General features: G+C 47.9%; 1 protein-coding gene across 3 annotated transcripts in view; it reads left to right on the forward strand.

Moving 5' to 3' along the window:
* Positions 1-708: 708 nt before the first annotated feature.
* The window catches only part of cdc42bpb (CDC42 binding protein kinase beta), a 29,445-nt gene continuing 6,462 nt past the window's right edge, over positions 709-23,691 (forward strand). The window contains exons 1-24 of one of the 3 annotated variants that reach the window (XM_023952859.1): positions 709-1,467; positions 1,892-1,983; positions 2,089-2,172; positions 2,246-2,341; positions 3,923-4,071; positions 6,372-6,465; positions 8,195-8,395; positions 8,651-8,899; positions 8,981-9,209; positions 9,312-9,419; positions 9,507-9,640; positions 10,934-11,176; positions 11,533-11,643; positions 11,715-11,959; positions 16,138-16,243; positions 16,317-16,441; positions 16,528-16,633; positions 17,277-17,425; positions 17,501-17,598; positions 18,260-18,339; positions 20,275-20,343; positions 20,416-20,490; positions 20,565-20,670; positions 20,751-20,887. In XM_023952859.1, the coding sequence (XP_023808627.1) occupies positions 1,299-1,467; positions 1,892-1,983; positions 2,089-2,172; positions 2,246-2,341; positions 3,923-4,071; positions 6,372-6,465; positions 8,195-8,395; positions 8,651-8,899; positions 8,981-9,209; positions 9,312-9,419; positions 9,507-9,640; positions 10,934-11,176; positions 11,533-11,643; positions 11,715-11,959; positions 16,138-16,243; positions 16,317-16,441; positions 16,528-16,633; positions 17,277-17,425; positions 17,501-17,598; positions 18,260-18,339; positions 20,275-20,343; positions 20,416-20,490; positions 20,565-20,670; positions 20,751-20,887 (3,255 nt within the window). In that variant the 5' untranslated portion in view covers positions 709-1,298. The remainder of the gene's footprint in view (positions 1,468-1,891; positions 1,984-2,088; positions 2,173-2,245; positions 2,342-3,922; positions 4,072-6,371; positions 6,466-8,194; positions 8,396-8,650; positions 8,900-8,980; positions 9,210-9,311; positions 9,420-9,506; positions 9,641-10,933; positions 11,177-11,532; positions 11,644-11,714; positions 11,960-16,137; positions 16,244-16,316; positions 16,442-16,527; positions 16,634-17,276; positions 17,426-17,500; positions 17,599-18,259; positions 18,340-20,274; positions 20,344-20,415; positions 20,491-20,564; positions 20,671-20,750; positions 20,888-23,691) is intronic. The other 2 variants (XM_023952860.1, XM_023952861.1) reach the window with 2 other exon arrangements.

Raw genomic sequence — 23,691 nt, forward strand, 5'->3', positions numbered from 1 at the left:
TTACCGGATTCAAGTCTATTTAGATGACTAGGTTGGAGGATAAGCCCCTTCAGAGGCGTCATCTCGTTTTCGGGGGGGGGGGTCCTCAATTTAATAAATGAACCTATTAATAAAACAAATACAAATCATTGTTTAAAAAGTGATTCAGATATGATAAAAACAACTTAGTTGGTTTATTGGTGAATTATTTGCCAGTCTTTGCAGAGGGGGTCCGCTCTTAACTCCTGTCAATCAAATCTCGGCGTCATCGTTTGGAGCGTTTCCGCTGCAGGAGGGCGGGGCCTTGGAGTTCCTCGGGATGAGTCACATCCGCGCGCGGCTGCACGTGAAGCTTCCCAGACCAGGAGCTGACCTTTCAGAATAAAACAAGAGCAGGGGAGGAAAATCTAGTGAGGGCTTTGTGTCACACAACTGAACGAGGACGAATTGCTTATGTCACAACCGCATTCACGACCGAAACGTTGATGGATCAACTTTTTCTGACCTCATCCTCCAGGGGAACTTATGAGTAAATAAAATGACCAAATGAACAGACAAGCCAACTTAACGAATGCATGGAAAATGTTTACATGAATTAACAAACCAGCCAATGAATTAATCATAAATGAAAATAACAACCTAAACGTATGCATGAAAGAACAAAAACAAATCAGCACTTGGGTCGTTTATGTTGAATCATGATTTATTTGTAGTGATTTGTAAAAAGAAAAAAAAGTGGGGCGTCTTTTAATGTGAAATCCGCTAGAACGGAAACGGGATTTGGGTTCTGCAGCTTGTCCTGGCTCATCCGACCTGGATTCAGCCATATTCCTACTGATCAACTACACCGGCAGCAGCTTAGAACTCCCGAAAATTCGCCTGTAATCCATCAGGGTTCTGGCTGTCGGAGTTTACAGACACTGAGAAACCACCGGATCCGGTTTCGAAGCCTCGGGCTCATTTCCCGGGATGGTACACCGAGCGGCTAACATGGAAGAGTGACGGCAGCTCTGAGAATTCGACGCTGATTTCTGGAAGGAAAGTCTAGTTTTATCGGATTAAAGCCGATGCGGAGGCGCTACACGCGCAGGCCCACTGCCTGTTTGGCTGACGGAGATTTGCGGCTCGGCTAACCGGCGGACACGCAGTGAGGCGGCGGCGACCCGGAGCAAAATGTCGGGAATGCTTTTCCACAGCTAACGAGCTAGCTGCTGCTAGCAGCTTCGACAGGAAGCGGCGCCTCAGGGCAACGGACACGGCGGCGGCGGCGGCGGCTGGCACTTTGGGCGGACAGCGGCGGTAGTCCTCCGCCAGGCAGGATGTCGGCCAAGGAGCGCCTGGCGCGGCTGGAGGAGTTGCTGCTGGAGCGGAGGGCGACGGGCTGCCTGAGTGTGGAGGCGCTGCTGGATCTGCTCGTCTGCCTCTACACCGAATGCTCCAGCTGCCCGTTAAAGAGGGAGAAGCACGTCACCGACTTCCTGCAGTGGGGTAAGGACCGCCACAGAAAACACCTCAGTGGGAGACCTGTTCTGACCCCTCCCTGAAGGAAGGAAGGAAGGAAGGAAGGAAGGAAGGAGCGGCGAGTTGCAGCAACCCCCCCGCTTTGCCAGTTCTGACCTGGTTCTGTGTGACCTGCTTTCTCCAATCCTATGATATCGCAGCAGGTTCTGGAAAGCTGGATCTTTCCAGGCTTTCCTCGCTGATCCACCAGCGGTGGGAGATAGATGACCTCAGATGTGGGCGGGGTCAGAACAGGTCCTGTAAGTCGGATTGCAGTCTGACCCATGGAGGGGTCAGCGCTCTGCCTCTTGGCAGTCTGCCTCATCTGGAGCCACCAGTTTAGGGGGGAGGGATGGGCCTTTGGCCTGTTTGGGACTGACCCGGTTGTGTTTGGCGTCCCTCTGCACTGCAGTGAAACCCTTCACCACGGCCGTGAAGGACATGAGGCTGCACAGGGACGACTTTGAGATGCTGAAGGTGATTGGTCGAGGAGCTTTTGGAGAGGTAAGAATTCCTTTGGACTCCTCTTCCTCTTAGGCAGTGTTTGCAGAGTGAAGGGGGGAGGGACGCACACCGCTACTCCAGTAGTAACGTCCTGCCCTCATTTAGGTTGCTGTGGTGAAAATGAAGAACACAGAGAGGGTGTACGCCATGAAGATCCTCAACAAGTGGGAAATGCTGAAGAGAGCTGAGGTGGGTCCACCTTTGACGTGTTAGTGGGCTGCAGTGGTGCTGGGAACCCCTGGTTGACTCGTCATGTGTGCAGACGGCGTGTTTCCGTGAAGAGCGAGACGTTTTGGTGAAGGGAGACAGCCAGTGGATCACCAGGCTGCATTATGCCTTCCAGGATGACAACTTCCTGGTGAGTGAGTGGTCGGCAGAAGCTTCCATCGATCGTTCATGTCTCGGTGACGTCATTCCTGCTGTATGTGTGCCTGCGAGTGTGTGTGTCTTTGCGTGTGCGTGTCTGTGTGTGGAGGTGGGTATCACTGCCTAAACACTGAGTGTCTATTCTCCATTCTAGTTTTCTACTCGTGTGATGTTAAAGACCCACCTCAATGAAAATGTAAAATCTTCTTGTAGCATTTTTCTCATGATAGAGGAAAAAATAAAATTCTGTTTCCTAGTATTACTTTATTCACATCATTTGACCTGCTGACTGTTGTAGGACCTAGAGGTCAGCAGGTCATAAGTTCTCTGCTCTGCTTCATTCTGATCATCCACTAACAGACAAATGGATCCATGAACGTCTTTGTTTTCCTGGTCTGAGCTGAAATCTGGATCTAAACTGTACGACTGGATAGATCTGATGTTGATGTCCATTTTTTGTTGCACTGCTAATGTTGGATGATGGGAAATGGGGGAAGGCTCTCTCCGCTCCAACAGCCCCGCCAACAACTAAAAAGCAAATTTCTACTGCAGATACTGTCCTAAAAACAATGCTGTTTTTTTTATTTAGGCTAAAACAGCATAATGATAATCAAAAAACAATTCTTGTGTGCAGCACATCTCACTGCTGTCATTCATGTCCTGCACGACTCCAGACTTTCTCCCCCCAACAGCAGCTCTGGTCTCTGACCTGGACTCTCTGGGTCTACAAAGACACGACTAGAAGACCTTTATTTGAGTCCAACCAGTCATCACATCTCAATATTTTCCAAATATCTACTAAATTCCAAATTTGTTGAGTTTTGAAAACTCATGTTTTATTAAAAGCTGGATACATGTATAAAAGAGTTTTGTGTGTACCGGTAGGTGTGTCTGTGTTCTGTGTGTGTTTAGCTGTAGCTGTGTGAGTGTGTGTGTGTGTGTGTGGGTGTGTGTGTGTGTGTGTGTGTAGCTCTACCTGTGTAGCTTTGGGCGCCAGTGGCTCAGGCGGTTGAGCAGGTCGACCAATGATCAAAGGATCAGGGTCGATCCCCGCTCACCACAGACGCTTACCCCCTGGGCTAGGCACTCCACCCTCCCTGCCTTCAGTGATGGGGGGGGGGGGGGGGGGGGGGGGGGGGTAGGCGTCAACTGGCAGCCACGCCTCTGTCATTCTGCCTCAGGACAGCTGTGGTACATCAGCAGTTACCATCATGGAGTATGAATGAATATTGGACACATTGGAAGAACTTTGAACGTATGGAAAAACGCAGATTAATGTTATGATTATCATTATTATTATTATACCTATTTTGTGTTAAGTTGTGCTTCTTGTGCGTGCATCCATGTGTGTTTGTGTTTCTACCTTTGTAACTTTTGTTGTGTATCTTTGTGTTTATCTGCATGTGTTCCTGTGGGGTTTTCTGAGTATGTAGGCACATCTTTATCTATAGATGTGCATTAGTCCTGCTATGCGTGCTTATGTGTGTCCATGCTTATTTATTTATTTATTCCCTCTGAGTGGATTTTTGTGTGCGTGTTTGTGTAAGCGTTGTGTTTCTGTGTTCACTTACAGTACCTGGTCATGGACTACTATGTGGGGGGCGACCTTCTGACGCTGCTCAGTAAGTTTGAGGATCGTCTTCCTGAAGACATGGCTAGGTTCTACGTAGCGGAGATGGTCCTCGCCGTTCACTCCATTCATCAGCAGCACTACGTTCACAGGTACAGCAGGTTCACAGGTGACGTGTCTAATCTGGTTGCCCCGGTAACATAATGAGGGCTGCTGCTAGGATCACATGATCACTTCTTTGCTGAGCACGGGTGACAGACAGGAAGCTAGCGGTGCTTACAGGAAAATGTCGAATAGTCACTCCCTTCCTGAAGGAGCTGGCATGGCCGCAGTTATCAAACTGATATGAAACATTTGTTGGTTTGCACAAAACGACAACTGAATTTAACCTGTTTGTGTAAGGCGTTGGAGATTTACAGATTTAAAATGAGGGTTTTGAGTAGAGAGGAGTGTAAAACTGGAAAAACAGCTGCTCTGTCTGTCCAAATGGAAACAGGTTTAATGTCTGACAGTATTTTCACAGACGTAGCAGATAAATACAACAAAATGAATTCATAGGACATCCATAAAAAACAGTATCAAAGCGCTTACATTGTGGCCATTATTCATTCTCTCCTCATTCATACTTGGTGATGGTAGCTACTGTTGTAGCCACAGCTGCCCTGGGGCAGATTGACAGAGGCGTGGCTGCCATTTCGCGCCTACGGCCCCTCTGACCATCACCGGGATCATACATGCACATTCACACACCAGTGGAGCCACACTGGAGGCAAGGAGGGTGAAGTGTCTTGCCCAAGGACACAACAACAGTTGGCTGGTGGGAGCGGGGATCGAACCGCCAACCCTTCGATCATTGGACGACCCGCTCAACCACCTGAGCCACTGTCGATTATTGTTATTGATGTAGAATAACAATAATCAAAAACATTATTGTGTTTTCAGGCTATTTCTGTTATGATTTCATATAAAATGTGATCACCTGGAAGCAGAATTAGGAAATTTGTTGTTCATTTGTTCTTGTTTTAATGCAATTTCATTTTCTTTAAAAAAAATCTAAAAGTAAAACACTTAGAGTATTCTAATTTGGCCGGTAAACTATGTTTAGCAGGTAGATTGTTCTTTATCTACCGGCTGGTGATTCAAAAATAAAAGTTTGGCCCCTGTGTGGAGGTATTAGAGTTATTTAAAATCTGACCAAAACAGAGGAACATGGACTGCAAATAGTGCAGGAGGCTTGTTCCTTCTGGAACAGGAAATGACACCCATCTCTTAATCACCTGAAGCACTGACTTCAAGCAACAAGTTGCTGGAAGTTTATCATAATTTCTGTCAGGCTTTGATGTTAATTAAAAGGGGCGGGGCCTGTCCACACACTCAAATGTTACCAACATACCTGTTGGCTCCGATAATGTTCACATACAAACATCTCAACATGAAGACAATACAACTACGGCTAAAACATGCACATATGGATGCATACAAACACACATGTAAGCATTTCATTCAGTCCCCACATGAAGACCCCCCCCCCCCCCCCCCCCCCCCCCGCAGCAGTGGTAGCCAGGATCCCCCGATATCAATACCTTATACAGATACAGGAAATACCCCGCGGGGTAATAGCATCTGCCTCCCAGCAGGACTGCCACAGGGGCCCCAACGTCAGAGAGCAGGGAGGCATAGAGGGACAGAGAGGGCAAACTCCAGCCCAGCCAGAATAAAAGCCCCTGCTGTGCCATGTGGCCCAGCGTGGGCCCCACCTTCAGAGAGTACCCCCAGCCACAGACGAGCAGCCCACCACCACCCCAGGAGTTCCGGGCATCCATCCCAACCCCAGGCACGAGCCAGGGCCTCCAGGGGAGACCCGTCCCATGCTCCAGGCAGCCACCCACCCAGCCTGCTGGAGTGTGTGTTGAAGTTTATATTGTCATGGGGTAAAGGGGTGTGTGTACTGAAGGGTGCAGTTAAAATTTGCGGGTAGGGCGCTGAGAGAATATCTGCTTGCTGGTAGGGATGTCTAAGCACCCCCCACCCCCACCCCCCCCGCGAAGGGTCCTACGTGTCTAAGGTGCAATTAAAACCCGAGAGGGGAGCATAGAGGCGGCAACCATGGTAGAGGGGGACCCTGCCAAGGAGTCCCCCCTCCCCCCAAATCATTCTTACAAGTGGTGGTATGAGGAGTGTTGGGCTCAGGTCTCCCCAGCCCAACAGGGGCCCCATTACTAGAAGAGCCGACCCCCCCAAGCCCCACATCTCCCATACCACACAAAGAGAGAGTAAGAAACTTCTGCTTCTTACAGAGAGCTATCATACAGCTCTGTATGACAGCACAACATGGCCTTCAGAAGCAGCAGCTTTCTGGCCTCCAGGGGGCGCAGTACTTGGTGAAAAGGCAGACATAAGAAGTGGTAGGAGGTGTGAAGCAGCTGACCTTGTCTCTTTTGCTTTTCTGCAGAGACATTAAACCAGACAACATCCTGCTCGATGTGAACGGTCACATTCGGCTGGCAGACTTCGGGTCGTGTCTGCACATGATGGAGGACGGCATGGTAACACACACTCACTCCAGTTTAACACACACTCACTCCAAGTTAACACACTCACTCCAAGTTAACACACACTCACTCCAAGTTAACACACTCACTCCAAGTTAACACACACTCACTCCAAGTTAACACACACTCACTCCAAGTTAACACACTCACTCCAAGTTAACACACACTCACTCCAAGTTAACACACACTCACTCCAAGTTAACACACACTCACTCCAAGTTAACACACTCACTCCAAGTTAACACACACTCACTCCAGTTTAACACACACTCACTCCAAGTTCACACACTCACTCCAAGTTAACACACACTCACTCCAAGTTAACACACTCACTCCAAGTTAACACACACTCACTCCAAGTTAACACACACTCACTCCAAGTTAACACACACTCAATCTAGTTTAACACACACTCACTCTAGTTTAACACACACTCACTCCAAGTTAACACACACTCACACTCCAAGTTAACATACAATCACTCCAATTTAACACTCACTCCAAGTTAACACACACTCACTCTAGTTTAACACACACTCACTCCAAGTTAACACACACTCACTCCAAGTTAACACACACTCACTCCAAGTTAACACACACTCACTCCAGTTTAACACACACTCACTCCAGTTTAACACACACTCACTCCAAGTTAACACACACTCACTCCAAGTTAACACACACTCACTCCAGGTTAACATACACTCACTCCAGTTTAACACACACTCACTCCAGTTTAACACACACTCACTCCAAGTTAACACACACTCACTCCAAGTTAACACACACTCACTCCAAGTTAACACACACTCACTCCAAGTTAACATACACTCACTCCAGTTTAACACACACTCACTCCAGTTTAACACACACTCCAAGTTAACACACACTCACTCCAAGTTAACACACACTCACTCCAGTTTAACACACACTCACTCCAGTTTAACACACACTCACTCTAGTTTAACACACACTCACTCCAAGTTAACACACACTCACACTCCAAGTTAACACACACTCACTCCAAGTTAACACACACTCACTCCAAGTTAACACACACTCACTCCAAGTTAACACACACTCACTCCAAGTTAACACACACTCACTCTAGTTTAACACACACTCACTCCAAGTTAACACACACTCACTCCAAGTTAACACACACTCACACTCCAAGTTAACACATACACACACTCCAAGTTAACACATACACACACTCCAAGTTAACACACACTCACACTCCAAGTTAACATACAATCACTCCAAGTTAACACACACTCACACTCCAAGTTAACATACAATCACTCCAATTTAACACTCACTCCAAGTTAACACACACTCACTCCAAGTTAACACACACTCACACTCCAAGTTAACACATACACACACTCCAAGTTAACACATACACACACTCCAAGTTAACACACACTCACACTCCAAGTTAACATACAATCACTCCAAGTTAACACACACTCACACTCCAAGTTAACATACAATCACTCCAATTTAACACACACTCCAAGTTAACACACACTCACTCCAATTTAGTCAGATTTCAATTGTCTTGGCCAAATCTGGTTACTCTTTTTTTTTGAGTCCCCTGATAATGATCTTTGATGTGATTTCAACCTCAGGCAAATGAATCGGTGCATCCGTAGTAGTTGTACCTACTGATCTCTGCTTGGTCAGGGGGCTAAAGCTCCTCCTCCTGTGACCACTGCAGGTGCAATCCTCGGTGGCAGTGGGCACCCCGGATTACATCTCACCAGAGATCCTGCAGGCGATGGAGGACGGAATGGGTCGTTACGGGCCTGAGTGCGACTGGTGGTCCCTGGGAGTCTGCATGTACGAGATGCTTTTTGGAGAGACGCCTTTCTATGCAGAGTCGCTGGTGGAAACTTACGGCAAGATCATGAACCACGAGGTGAGACGGCCAAGTGACTGCAGCTCCTGGAAGCGGTTTAAAGATGTGAAGGCTTCTCATTGCTGTGGAACATTGATGCCAGCATTTCTGAAGCTCAGTTTCTTGTCCTCAGCTGCTGTTTTCAGGTCTTCTGTCTCCAGACTCTCGCCCCACTTTCTAAATTTGAATGTGTCCCTTGTTGGACAGACAGCCTGCTCTCCATTTCTGCCTTCAGGTCCCCTCTCCTCCTGAAACTGCTTTATTTTATGGGTCCAGGAGCGTTTCCAGTTTCCTTCTCATGTGACTGACGTGTCGGAGGACGCCAGGGATCTGATCCAGAGGCTTATCTGCTCCAGGGAGCGTCGCCTCGGACTGAATGGGATCTCAGACTTCAAGAGCCACTCATTCTTCAAAGGGATTGACTGGGACAACATCCGCTCCATGGAGGCGCCCTACATCCCTGACGTGTCTTCACCTACAGACACCTCCAACTTTGATGTGGATGATGACGTTCTGAAGAACCCGGTGAGGACTGAGCCTCTTACCACCTGGCTTTAGCCCCCTCTTTTCCAGTATGCAGGTGATTCTGAGTCTGTTTCTATGCAGGACATTGGACCTCCGGTGTCTCACTCCGGCTTCAGCGGCCAGCATCTCCCCTTCGTTGGCTTCACCTTCACCACTGACAGCTGCTTCTCTGACCGCTGCTCCATCAGCAAGGCGGCACTGGGAGTCCTGCAGAAGGAGGGGGAGGTTAAAGGGCGGGACGTGGAAGCCTTCGAAAGGAGGATCCGATGCCTGGAGCAGGAAAAACAGGACCTGAACCGGCAGTTGCAGGGTGAGAACGGCTTCTGCATCATCTCAGTTGGTCAGCATGGACTGTGGCTCTGCCGTGACTTGCTGCTGAGATACTGAGCTTGCTTTGTGTCTAAACCTGCAGAGTCCACTCTCGCTCTGCAGGCTCCGTCTCGAGGAGGAACACTGTCTCGAGACAAAGAAATCAAGAAGCTAAATGAGGAGATCGATCGCCTCAAGAAGAAGCTGGCAGGTCATAACGTAGCAGCATCACCAACACATCCTTGAGGTCTTTTTCTGTCGTGTCACATATTTAAAGCCCGCTTTTGCGATGGTGCAGACTCTGATAGGTTGGAGCACCAGCTGGAGGAGGCAGTTACGCTCAGACAGGACTACGAGAGCTCAGCCTCCAAACTGAAGGCTTTGGAAAGGCAGGTGAAGGCCCTGAGACAGGAGAAGGAGGATGTCCACAAGGTAACTTGGGCGGTTCTCTACTACGGGTGTCCCTCAACCCCCGGGCCGCAGAAAGAAAAAACATACATACACTTATATTATTTCTGTTTTGTTTATTTTCTGGTACTGAAGGTAGTTTTATTTTGAAAAACTACAGAATTCAGTTCCCCTCATCCGTCTGTCCTGACGTTTCACGTGTCTTTAAGTAGCTGCTCGGACCGCTGAGTTATTAACCCAAAGCTAATAAAAAGCAAACAATAAATGTATTTGGAAAGTTTCTCTGGGGAGAAAAGAGTCAGTGAGGAAACCGGAGAAGAGCCTTCAACTACAAGGAGACAGAAAGCTGCTCCAAAGCCGGGAGTCTTCCTCCAAATACGGATTTATTGAGACGGTTGTTCTGACGGCCCAGAAGCCTCTCAGCCTGATGTGCAGCGATAGACGTGAATGTTTCACTCTCAGATAATGAAGTTACAGACACGGTGGATTCACGTCAGCATCCACCAAGACATTAAAAGGAAAATCTTAATCACAAAGTTTAAGTTTAAACCAACCGCAAACCTTTAACAGAAAATAAAGAGTCAATCAAATAAAATTGTGTTCTGATCTGTGGACACTTGTAAAATGGACATTTATGAATTTTCCTGCAGCATGAGTGAATTAGGCAGAAACCTGTTAAGAAACTTTGGCACAGAAAATGTTCCTCAGGATTGACGTAAAAACCAAACAGGATCAATCTTCTTCCCTGAAAGCTGATCTGAGGTTGAATTGTCAGTGTTGTATGAAAATAAACTAATGTTGCTTTTATTGAACGGTTTACAAATCAGAAACGACTTTTACAAATCAACAACTTTGTTTCATTGAATCTTTCCATCTGTAATATTTTCTAATTCTAAACTAAATTTCCTGTAGTAGAATTTAAATGTTAAGTTTTTAGTTTTTCAGAAACCTGAAGCTCAAAATATTAAATGTAAACTTCGGCTTCTTTCAAACCGGTACGTGGCCTGAAAGGTTTGGAGACCACTGCTCTACCACATCCTGTACTATTACTGTGTACTACAGCTCAGAACTACACTCAAATACACACAATGTATTTGGAGTACAGACTAAAACTCTGTAGTTGTGTCTGTCCTGGTCCTTGAGATCCATCACCCTGCCTGTTTCCCATTTCTCACCTGCTCTTCTTGCTGCTGATTACCTAAATCACCATAAGGAGATTCCTGATTAGATCTCAAGGACCAGGATTGGGAATCACTCCGGTTGCTGGTAAAAGCTGGGCTGGGCATGTCCTTACCTGTTACATCCCTCCTTGAGCAGCAGCTGAGTGACTCTCTGGAGCGGATGAGGAGTCTGACGAAGGAGCTGAAGGATGCACACTCCCAAAGGAAGCTGGCCCTGCAGGAGTACTCGGAGCTGTCTGAGAGGATGGCTGAACTGCGCTCATCCAAACAGAAACTGTCCCGCCAGCTCCGGGACAAAGAGGAGGAGGCAGATGTGCTCCTGCAGAAGATGGATGCCATGAGGCTGGAGATGCGCAAGATGGACAAGAACCGCAAGGAGGTGAGATTTAGGCAAAGGCATCACTTAAAATGTTCCACTTGCAGACTCTTGATGGACTTAAAGTGACCTGTTTGTTTAAATGATACCAGTCCATGGCAAACAGTTTCTCTGTGCTAAAGGCTCCAAAGAAGACGGTAGTTTGACCTCAGGGCTGGTGTGAAGAAGAGTCCTGGTCACGGTGCATTAGTCTCTTATGGCCACAAGGAGGCAGCACATACCACTACTTGGCTTCATAGCTATTCTGGAGGTCCAGGATTCATTCAGAAAGGATGATACCAGCTCTGACAGTCTGACTGGGTGCACATGGACCCCGTGGGACCGTCACAATAAGAGCCTTTTTCTGATGTGTTTGGCAGTTGGAGGCACAGCTGGATGAGGCAAAGGCAGAGGCGTCGAAGGAGAGGAAGCTCCGGGAGAACAGTGAGGTTTACTCCAAGCAGCTGGAGACAGAGCTGCAGGGGCTGAAGGTAAGAGGCCACGCCCACTCACCTGTCACGCTGATTCTAAAGCAGACCAAAAGCCTGGTTTTTGACTCCAGTCCCAGCAGGGCCAGGGCTCTGCTGCAGCCGGAGCAGAGTCCCAGCAGGAACTGTCGCGCCTGAAGGCAGAGCTCGACAAAAAGGTCCTGTTCTACGAGCAGGAGTTGCTGCAGAGAGACCTGTCCCACTCCACAGAGATGAAAAACATGCGCAAAGATCTGCAGGAGTCCGAGGGAGCACAACTAGCTGCCAATAAGGAGCTGCTCCAGCTCCGAGAAAAGTTGGACAAAGCCAAGAAGGAGAGGTGAGATGACTACTGGTTGTGCCCAGAGCTGTGACGGTGTGGGATTTATGATCACCGCGGTGATGAACCAGCATGGGGCACGGTGTTGCGGTTAACTGCACCCCCCCACACCCCCCACACCCCAAAAAAACAAAACAAAAAAAACAACACACAAAATCCCCTGGCAGCCGCGTCGGAAAAATACATACAATTACAGTAGTATTCTTTATTGACAAATAACAGTAACAACTAACTATCTTCCTATCTGACTAACTATACAGGTGTTGTACAATGACTGTGTGTATGTGTGTCAGCACGCTGTGTGTTGGAGGAAGGAGCGCACACACGTGTGTTGGGGGTGTGTGTTGATTCTTCTGCTCTCTAGCTGCATGCGAGGCTTCACCTGTGCTCTCTGGTACAGACATCTTCTCAGAATATTATTTATTGCCCAGTAATAAACAGACTGCAGACACTGTCACCTTTCTGCTAGCCATGAAGCCTGACACCCATGAAGAACGCGGGGCAGGAGGCTCCGCCTTTGTTTATACAGACACGTAAAATTGTGCTGCACAAAATAGTTCCCAAACAAAACATGTACCGTAATTTCCGGACTACAAGCCGCTACTTTTTTTCCTGCGCTTACAGCCCTGCGCCTTGTTCAGTGACGCGGCTAATTTATGGATTTAATTGGCGGCCGCCATGTACGTACTTTCGATCTCAGTGAATGGTTTGAATTCTCTATCTAACACCAAGCACAAGGCATTTATATTCAACACACCTCTAAGCAGCCAAACAGCATGGACCTCACTTCAGGTCTTAGAATCTTCAGTCATGGTTCAACAAAACGAAACACGCATGCCCAGCCGCATCCCAGAATCCTTTGGTGCCATTAGACCCAACGTGCACGTGATCGCCACTACAATATGATGAAGCTTTCAAGTTAAAAGCAATCGTTAAAAGCAGCGTGAAAAATCCACCATCACCAACGGGTTTGGAAAAGCCGCTCTGCTGCTGACGGAAAAGCTGCAATCTGCAGCTGGCTGCACGTAAATATGTGGGAATAACATCAGCCTTTATTTTGTCAGGACACGACTGGAAACACTAATCGACGATCGTTTTTACGGTTTCTAAGGACTGAGCTGAATTTTGCTTTGAAAAGCTCACAGCCTCCGTGTGAGCTGGAGACATCTTCTCCTGCTGCTCTTATAGAGCTGCGGGGCCGATGGCAGTCTGATGGCTCCCACACGTAAAAACGCATCCACCGATTGCTCTGCACAGACACGATTTGCTCCTTCCACCGGCTCAATGGGGACGAAGTGCTCCTCCTTGAAGCTGCCCTGGCCAGAGGTGTCGGAGTAGATAGGAAGGGGAGACAAGGAGCGCGCGGGGCGAGCGCGGAGCGCAGAGGCTTCTGACTTCTGACGCGTATCGCGCTGAGGCGCGCGCTTTTCAGTCGCGCGCTTTTCAGTCGCCGCTGCTTTATTTTACCGGGGTGTTTTTTTTAACCAGTCCTGTTACTCCCATAACGCTGCCGCGACACAAGCGGAAGGAGAGCTTTTCCCGTTCACCCCTCCATGCACTGCTGATACTTGCTCATACACGTACAACAGTGTGGCGAGCCGGGCGTTGGCCCCGCCTTTAGCCCCTAAGACTCATGGGAAATGGGGAATCGCGGATGTAAATTTCCTCATCATAACTGAGGGATGTAATGTTGATTATATGGTTACTGTTTGTAATTTTATGTATGATACCTAGATTGTCAATAAGTAAAAAAAAAAAAAAAATGAAATAAAACACCATAACTGAGGAACCTAGAAGACCTTCTCTGTCAACGACGTCACCTCTGTTTGGAGAGGGCTTAGGCAAATCACGAACTACAAGCCCAGAGCCCATCATGCTGCTGACGACCTACAACTGGCTGAGAGGCTTAACACCTTTTATGCCAGGTTTGAGGTCCCACAACTCTCCTCCTCCCCCCTCACTGAACAGGTTTCCTCAACACTTTCCTCCCCCACCACTATCACTGCTCCTCCAGCTCAACGTGCCTGACTCCACCTGCAGGTGGATCACTGACTTCCTAATAGACCGGAGGCAGTGTGTGCGGCTGGGGAAGAATGTCTCCACCACCCAATGCATCAGCACAGGAACTCCACAGGGCTGTGTACTTTCCCCTCTGCTCTTTTCCCTGTACACTAACTGCTGCACCTCCAACCATGACTCTGTCAAACTGATCAAGTTTGCAGATGACACCACATTCATCGGACTCATCTCTAATGATGATGAGTCTGCCTATAGGGGGGAGGTGGACCGGCTGGGTTCGTGGTGCAGCATCAACAACCTGGAGCTGAACACTCAGAAGACAGTGGAGATGATCGTGGACTTCAGGAAAGTCACAGCCCCCTCATCCCCTCTCATCCTGACAGACTCTACCATCACCATTGTGAACTCTGTCTGTTTCCTCGGCACCACCATCACGCAGGACCTCAAGTGGGAGCCATCCATCTGCCTTCTCCTCAAAAAGGCCCAGCAGAGGATGTACTTCCTGCGGCAATTGAAGAAAGCCCGCTGCCGGCCCAGATGATGGTGCAGTTCTACACGGCCATCATTGAGTCCATCCTCACCTCCTCCATCACCGTGTGGTACACTAGTGCCACAACCAGGGACATTAACAGGCTACAGCGTATTGTGCGCTCAGCAGAGAAGGTGATCGGCTGCAGCCTCCCATCTGTCCAGGAACTATATGTCTCCAGAACCCGGGGACGTGCAGGCCGGATAGCTGCCGACCCTTCTCACCCTGGACATTACCTACTGAAACTACTCCCTTCAGGCAGGAGGCTAAGGTCCATCAGGACCAGAACCTCCAGACACAAGAACAGTTTCTTTCCCTCTGCAGTCAGACTCTTAAATGCCCTGTAACCCCCCCCCTAAATTTCACGTCAATGTCCAACCAGTCACCAGCCCACTACCTGCACCTTGAACATTCTCAGTTTGCACTGTTTTGACACTCCTTGCACTACTGACTCTATTTATAGTTTTTGTTCAGTCCATTGTGTAAAAATTTTGTTGCTTACTGTTCTTCTGTTTTATGTTGCACATTTGCACCGAAACAAATTCCTACTCTGTGTAGCTACACAGAATATGGCAATAAAAACCTCTTGAATCTTGAATCTTGAACTTGTGAACAGAATAGAGTTCCATGCTGTTTGACAGATGTTGACATACTCAAATACATGAGCCTGAGGTAAAGCTGACTCCACCCACAGTGTGCTAATGAATCGCACTCACTCTGGGACTCAGGACGTGATCTGTCAGGATGACAATGTCGCCTAACACATGCGCGGCTTGCACTTTGACGCGGCTTGTGTATGTTTAAAAGTAATTGAACACGTGAAAATGGGTGGGTGCGGCTTGTAATCGGGTGCGCTTTGTAGTCCGGAATTTACGGTAGTGATATTCATGGTAATCTAACAATGAATGCTCATGTTTGGTGTTACAGAGTGAAGGAGAACAGTAATAACCCCACACAAAATCCTCCGGCGGGCGGCCGTGTCGTGCACTCAAGAACGCACGCAGCTTGTAATGGAAATGAATAATTAGAATGCAGTAAATTTGTCGTATTTCCTCGTCGGACAGAAACGTCTGTTGTAGAATGAGGATGTGTGTGTGCTGCTGAAACTGCACACGTGTGTGTAAGTAGAGGGAGCCGCGTAGAGGGGGTGAAGGAGAACAGTAATAAAAGGTTTCCCCCAGAAACCCCTGAAGTCTGAACACAGGACTAGCAGAAAAAGTACATTATCAGCAAAGATGAATGTTTTAATTGTTTATTATAGTTCCAATCACGCAGCAAATGCAGAACTTAAAAAAAGAAATTCCCCCAAAAAAGTGCGGTGATGAGGTCATGTGATGCGGTTATGGTCACACCCCTAGTTCTGCGCTGCACTTGTCCCTGAACTGCCTGCTGCTGTCTTACTACATCAGAGGAGGTTCCCACCTCTATGACACATGTGGGTCTTCAGTGTTGGACTGAAACGTGGCTGCCAATCCACTTCATATCAATGTATATCTGCAGTAAAAATGAACGTTTACCAGCAAGACTTAACGTCTGTATCGGGCCGAACAAAGAATAAACTGGAGAAAGAGAAGGGGTCATAGTAATGGATCTGGATTGACATTATCTTCATTTTCATGTATTTCTGCAGGCAAATAGAGATGGATGATGCTGTTGCTGCTCTGAAGGAAAAGTATGAGCGCGAGAAGAGCCTGCTGACAGAGGAGAACCGTAAACTTAGTGCAGAGACAGATAAGGTGTGAGCCTCCTCCTGCAGGATGTGTGTGTCATGTGTGTACGCAGCTACAGGACCTGTGCTCTCCTCTCTAGTTGTGCTCCTTCGTTGATGACTTGACTGCTCAGAACCGACAGCTGGAAGACGACCTGCAGGACCTGTCCTCCAAGAAGGAGAGCGTGGCTCACTGGGAGGCTCAGATCGCAGAGATCATCCAGTGGTAGGTCACTTCTCACAGGGTTTCATTTGATGGTTGGTGCTCAGTCAGCAGGGGGCTCTTAGTTCAGCTGTTTTGACTTTGTTCAGGGTCAGTGATGAGAAGGATGCTCGAGGTTACCTGCAAGCTCTGGCCACCAAGATGACAGAGGAGCTGGAAACGCTGCGCAGCTCCAGTCTGGGATCCAGACCTCTGGTAAGAACCAGTCCAGTCTGGCTGCTAATGGGCCCACCTCAAGGCCTGCTCCTTCATGGACTGGCAGGTTTGTCTTCCTCACGTCTTCAGGGACTCAGTGTGTGTTCTAACCCCCCGAGGACAGAGCTCCCACACTTCTTACAAATCCTTGTGCTTCTGTGAAAGGAGACAGGAGGGTGAGTTGGTTTGAGGCTGGGACTCAAAGGCCAGGCCGGGGTCTTCTTGGTCTGCTTTAGGAGGAGATCCTGTCAGTCCACAGAGACCCTGGTGGACCCTAAAAGAGGACTCTGTCAGACCATACAGACCTCGCTCACCCCAGGACCCCACTGGTGGTGCTGCAGGGAGTGTGCACTAATCATGTGACCTGCTCTGACGGGCCCCCTTCACCTTTACTGGTATTTACGTGTTTCACCCGCACAATGTCCACAGAAAAAGAAAACATTCCCGAACATTTCCAGGCTCTCCATGTGGTCTCCCAGCTTCAATGATTGTGGGGGCCACCTGTGTGCCGTGTACAGATATACATTCTTCCCCTGCAGACAGCCCACATCCACCTGGAAGGGCAGTCTGGGACTAAGGCTGTAATAAAGCAGGTGGGTGTTGGTCAGCATGGCTGCTGACTCTGTCCCCCCCCCCTCTGCAGGACCCGCTGTGGAAGGTGAGGCGCAGCCAGAAGCTGGACATGTCCGCTCGTCTGGAGCTACAGTCTGCTCTGGAAGCTGAGATCCGAGCCAAACAACTGCTGCAGGAGGAGCTCCGCAAAGTCAAAGCTGCCAACATCAACCTGGAGAGGTCAGAGGTCACACTGGCACACACAGCCCACATGGTTGCACCCCTGCTCACCTGCACCTGTCTTTCTGTATGCAGTAAGCTGAGAGAGTCTGAGGACAGGAGCAGGGAAGCCGTGGAGCAGATGGAGAATCTGAAGAAGGAGGTGGAGGAGAGTCGCTCTCACCCCGAAAAAAGTGAGGAGCGCTGGGGTGGGGGGTATGGGGGGGGGGGGTGTTGCTCTTTAGAGAGGAATATAAGATGGAGCTATACTTCATGCTGTGGACTTCATCTGATGTTTCCCCAGCATAACCAGTTCTAGATGAGGAAGTTTAGGCTCTGACTAGTAAGTGCTGCGTTCAGCAGCTGTGACCCTGGTAAACTGCTGGGTTCACCGGGGTCAAAGGTTGGGTGTGTCCCAACGCTGGTGCCCCACGTCCTCCATGGTAAATGGTGTATACTCGTATAGCGCTGTCTACCTTCCTCAAAGGCCCAAAGCTTCACAGTCTCCAGACGGCAGAATACTGGCGCCAACCTCCCACCAGAGGCAACGTGGGGTTCAGCGTCTTGCCCACTTCGACAGATGGGCGGGGAAGGCGGGAATCAAACCTGCAATCCTCCGATCAGAGGTTTGCCGCCCTTCCATGAGCAGAAGGGCCAGGCTTTGATGACATCACATCCTGTTATGATGGCTCTTCTCTAAATATGACTCCTGGTTTTTGCCAGCTGTTTGTAATTCACCTTCTTGTGTTTTGTTTTGTCGGGGTCTCGGTGAAGAACAAAGATCCGCTCGGGTTCTGGAGCTGTAGGTTCTGCAGAGTTCTGAACAGATCTCCTAAACCACTGCTGTGTCTGCAGGTCTGAAGCTTCAGGACTTCCAGGACTCCATCTTTGAGTACTTCAACACATCTCCTCTGGCTCCAGATCTCACCTTCAGAGTGAGTTGCTCATCTGCCAACCCCCCCCAGTCATAGAGTCATGTGACTGTTGAAGTCACATGTGTGTTTTGAGCAGGTTGCGTCCTCGCAACTGTTTATCTCCTTTTCTGTCCATAGCAGCCAATGATGCAGAGATATCCTTAGATCAGTGTTTTTCAACCTTGTCTGAGCCGCGGCACACTTTAACCTTAAAAAAAATCCCTCTGCACACCAGCATCCAAAAATTAAAAAAAAAGGAGAAAGTCATAGTCTGTATTGATCTACAGCCCCTCCACAATCTCACATGCATTTTTGAGATAATTGTTGCAGAAAAAGCTGGAAACTGCAGCTGTTTTTTTCTAAAAGATGCAATAAAAGTTAAGTTAGAAGATTTAAAAACAGTTTGTGTGTTCGTTAGTTTCAAGACGTTTAACAACAGATCTCCTTTTGCGCTGTCACTCTCACAACCCAATGCATCATGGGAGATGTAGTGCATAAAACGGCCGAAGATCGGTTTTCGGAGCTTCATTGTTTTGTTCACTTGTTCCACGGTCTGATACCGGATTCTGTGGAAAGCTACACCGCTAAAGACGAGCTTTAGCTGGTATTTCTGTTAGAACTGAGCGACTTTACGAGCTAAATCGGGACAAGGAAGTGAAGACTTTAAGCACTTCTGATTGGTCAGACCGATGACATGTGATTAACCCCCCCAACACGGGACTTTTCCAAAATACAGCCGAAGGTGCAGCTGAATCGCGGTACGTCATTCTTATCAAAATGTCTTTAATAAAATAAAATAAACGCAAAGAAAAAGTATTTTACGATCTTTTATATTCCTAACTACTCAGTGTTTTCTCAGGGCCTGTTTGGATGAACAGAGAGCTAAAATCCTGGAGATGGTTAATGTTTTTAGATCAGTTAATGAGGGCAATTTCACACGGCACACTTGACCATCTCCCACGGCACACCAGTGTGCCGCGGCACACTGGTTGAAAAACACTGGTGTAGAGCAATCAGATGGTGAATTGTTATGCATGAGGACAAACGGTTCTTCTTTTTGTACCACAGAAGAAGGTGGTCAGTCAGAAACTCCACCTACTTTTCAGAGGTCATGACTCTACCACCTCCATGTTGATGTCACAGCCTTGTTGGGACGTGGTGGCCAAAATCCACCAACCATCCATTGGATCATCTGGATCATCCAGGGTTTCATGGCACTCATCAGTGGACTGTTTGAAAATGAGTCTTCATGCATGTCTGGGTCCACTGCAGCCGTTTCTGTTTGGGACTGTTGTTTAGGGGTTAGAAGGTTTAGATAGAACTGCAATCCTCTGGAGGATCCTCCACCTTGATGTTGGTGGGACTCCAGAGACTCCAGCAGCTTCAAACATGTGCTTGCTGCTTTGTAATGCTATTTCAGCAGCTGCTCTCTCAATCTGATGGATCTGTCTGGTAGAAACCTTCCTCATTCTGTCTTTATCTGCACCAACCCGTGTGTCTCTGAATCAGCCACTAATCTCTTCATAGTACGATGATCACGCTGAAGTTTTAGTGAAATATCAAAGGTTTTTATACCTAGTTTAAAGCATTTAACTACTTCATGCTTTTCAGCAGCAGAGATCCTTTCTCTTTCCCATATTACTTGAAAATGTTGGTCTTAAATACAATTTGCATAATAATTTGGAACACGCTGTAATCATCTATTATTATTACTTACATGTCACTATTATCGTTGCTATTTTTACTTGATTGTTAAAGCAAATTCACAGAAGTGCTCTGTTTAAATGATAAAAAAAGATTATTAAGTTAAAAATAGGAAAAAACCTGGATCCATGTATGAATGTGTCACTAGAGGATCAGATCTGGACTCTGTATCGGGCCGGAATAACCTGATCAGGACGTCTTTAGTCCAAAGGAAAAATATTGTCCTCATAGTTTGTGTTCTTTTGCCCACAGACCTCGGACATCGACCCTATGCCTCTGAAAGCCGACGCCACGCCCTCCTCCTCCCCCTCGGAACTGGAGGTCGGTGAAGGTTTCTTTGTTTTGTACGAACTCTTTAAGGAAAATGCCTGAACTGCTTCTTGGCTGCTTCAGCAGGAAGGACGTGCAGCTTTAGGACCCATCAGCCCCTCCCCCAGCTTCTATAGCTCTACAATTACTGCACCAAACGTAGGCCCCGCCTCCCCAGGTGTGTCAAGCTCTCACTGCATGCATGAGCTTTAATGGCTGCTGTCTCATTTCAGCCCAAAGCTCACCAACTGAGCATCAAGACCTTCTCCAGCCCCACCCAGTGCACACACTGCAGCTCCCTGATGGTGGGCCTCATTCGACAGGGGTACGCCTGCGAAGGTAGGCCTGCACACCAACGCTCCATGTGCTCCTCTGAATCCAGCCCCTCACAGCCACAGTGGGGCTCTCTGTTTCCTCAGTGTGTTCCTTCATCTGCCACGTGTCCTGCAAAGACCACGCCCCCCTGATCTGTCCCATCCCAGCAGAGCAGGCCAAGAGGCCGCAGGGCATTGACGTGCAGCGGGGCATCGGCACGGCCTACAGGGGCTACGTGAGGGTAGGACCACAGCGCAGCTGCATCTTCCCCCCTCCCCATCAGAAAATGAAAGAAGGCGACTTCTCTGTTGTTGGGATTTGTAGCATGTTTCTGTTTTCCACCTGTAACCACCTAACTGGAGCTTCAGACTCATCATCCAGCACTTATCCGGGGGGGGGTCCAGATCATCTCTGCCAGCTGTGGGAAGAGTTGGACAATATCAGTTGATTCATAAAGACGTTGTCAGATAACTAAACAGGGAAGCGAGGAACATTAAATCAGGGCTGAGCAATGGGACCAAAACATAAAATACCTCATTATTTCACAGTAAAGTCAATTACCAACTTTTCTTTCTGCTACCTTTTACTGTCTGTACCAAAAATGAGAAATCACTCAATATATTTGACACAAACTATTTTAGTTTGAGATTTTATTTGAAAATATGCTCAAAACCAAAGTTCATCTAAATCCAAGCTGTATTAATGTTTGTAGATCAGATGTTTGGGAGTATTTCATAAAGAGAAATACTTCTCCCCCTCCACAGAGTTTGTTTTAGGTGTAGAAACAAATTCTTGCTAACAACAGCCTCTATAGATTCAGCTGTGTGTGTTTGATGCTGCAGCTTGAAGTCACTGCTCCACTGACCTGCAGTCACTAGAAGAGGAAAAAATCCACCTGCTAAATATTACAGGATTTTACCGAGAAGCAATGTTTCATAAAATGATATTATATTGAATGTAAACAGAGAGGAAGTCATTACATTATTATTTTCAAAGACATTTTTCTAGCTAAACTCCTTCATTGATTGTGAATCCGTCTTTTCTCTCTGCTTTTGCTGTTTTCACTGTCCAGGAAGTGTTTTTCCTAAAGTCTATCACAAATGAGTCGCTTCTGTCCTCTTTAGCACAGCTACAAAGCCCCCCTGTGAACACCCCCACCCCATGAGGAGAGCACGCTCAGTCAGTCACCTGGAGTCTGAACCAGATGAGGCTTCTCTTGAAATTCTTTAAAGGAAATTGCGTAAAAGAACTTGATAAACAGTATGAACACGGTTTTAATTTGATCTACAAACTCCATGCATCTGGATCATCCGGGGTTTCATCAGTGAACTGTTTGAAAATGAGTCTTCATGCATGTCTGGGTACACTGCAGCCGTTTCTGTTTGGGACTGTTGTTTAGGGGTTAGAAGGTTTAGGTAGAACTGCAATCCTCTGGAGGATCCTCCACCTTGATGTTGGTGGGACTCCAGAGACTCCAGCAGCTTCAAACATGTGCTTGCTGCTTTGTAATGCTATTTCAGCAGCTGCTCTCTCAATCTGATGGATCTGTCTGGTAGAAACCTTCCTCATTCTGTCTTTATCTGCACCAACCCGTGTGTCTCTGAATCAGCCACAAATCTCTTCATAGTACGATGATCACGCTGAAGTTTCAGTCAAATATCAAAGGTTTTTATACCTAGTTTAAAGCATTTAACTACCGTAAATTCCGGACTACAAAGCGCACCCGATTACAAGCCGCACCCACCCATATTCACGTGTTTGACTGCTTTTATACATACACAAGCCGCGTCAGAGTATAAGCCGCGCATGTGATAGCCGATGTTATCATCCTGACAAATCACGCCCAGCATCCCAGAGTGAGTGCAATTCATTAGCACATTGTGGGTGGTGCCACCTTTGCCTCTGGGTCACGTATTTTAGTGTATCGACATCTGACAAACAGCATGGACCTATATTCTGTTCACAAGTCCCTCAGTTATGGTGTTTTTATTTCATTTTTTTTTTACTTATTGACAATCTAGGTATCTAACATAAAATTACAAACAGTAACCATATAATCAACATTACATCCCTCAGTTATGATGAGGAAGTTTACATCCGCGATTCCACATTTCCCATGAGTCTTAGGGGCTAAAGGCGGGGCCAACGCCCGGCTCGCCATACTGTTGTACGTGTTTCGGAATTAGCAGCAGTGCATGGAGGGGTGAACGGGAAAAGCTCTCCTTCCGCTTGTGTCGCGGCAGCGTTATGGGAGTAACAGGACTGGTTAGAAAACACAACGGTAAAATAAAGCAGCGGCGACTGAAAAGCGCGCACCTCAGCGCGATACGCGCGCCTCAGTGCGGCGCGTGCGTCAGAATTCAGAAGCCTCTGCACTCCGCGGACGCCTCTGCGCTCCGCTCCCGCCCCGCGCGCTCCTTGTCTCCCCTTCCCATCTACTCCGACACCTCTGGCCAGGGCAGCTTCAAGGAGGAGCACTTCGTCCCCGTTGCGCCGGTGGATGGAGCAAATCGTTTCTGTGCAAAGCAATCGGACTTAATACTGTACGTTTTGTGTATGAGGGGCGGGTGCGTTGTTACGTGTGGGAGCCTTCAGACTGCCATCGGCCCCGCAGCTCAATCAGCAGGAGAAGATGTCTCCAGCTCACACGGAGGCTGGGAGTTTTTCAAAGCAAAATTCCGCTTTTACGGTTTCCTTAGAAACCGTAAATGGAGTATACATTCACTCCATGCGCTGTTCTCTCCGTCACGCAGCAAACCGGCTTTTCCAAACCCGTTGGTGACGGTGGACTTTTTTACGCTGCTTTTAACGATTGCTTTTAACTTGAAAGCTTCATCATAATGTAGCGGCGATCACGTGCACGTTGGGTCTAATGGCCCCAAAGGATTCTGGGATGCGGCCGGGCATGCGTGTTTCGTTTTGTTGAACCATGACTGAAGTGTCTAAGACCTGAAGTCAAGTCCATGCTGTTTGGCTGCCAAGAGGTGTGTTGAAAAAAATGCCTCGTGCTTGGTGTTAGATAGAGAATTCAAACTATTCACTGAG

This window comes from Oryzias latipes, chromosome 24 (assembly GCF_002234675.1).
Source record: "Oryzias latipes chromosome 24, ASM223467v1".
Lineage (NCBI taxonomy): Eukaryota > Metazoa > Chordata > Actinopteri > Beloniformes > Adrianichthyidae > Oryzias > Oryzias latipes.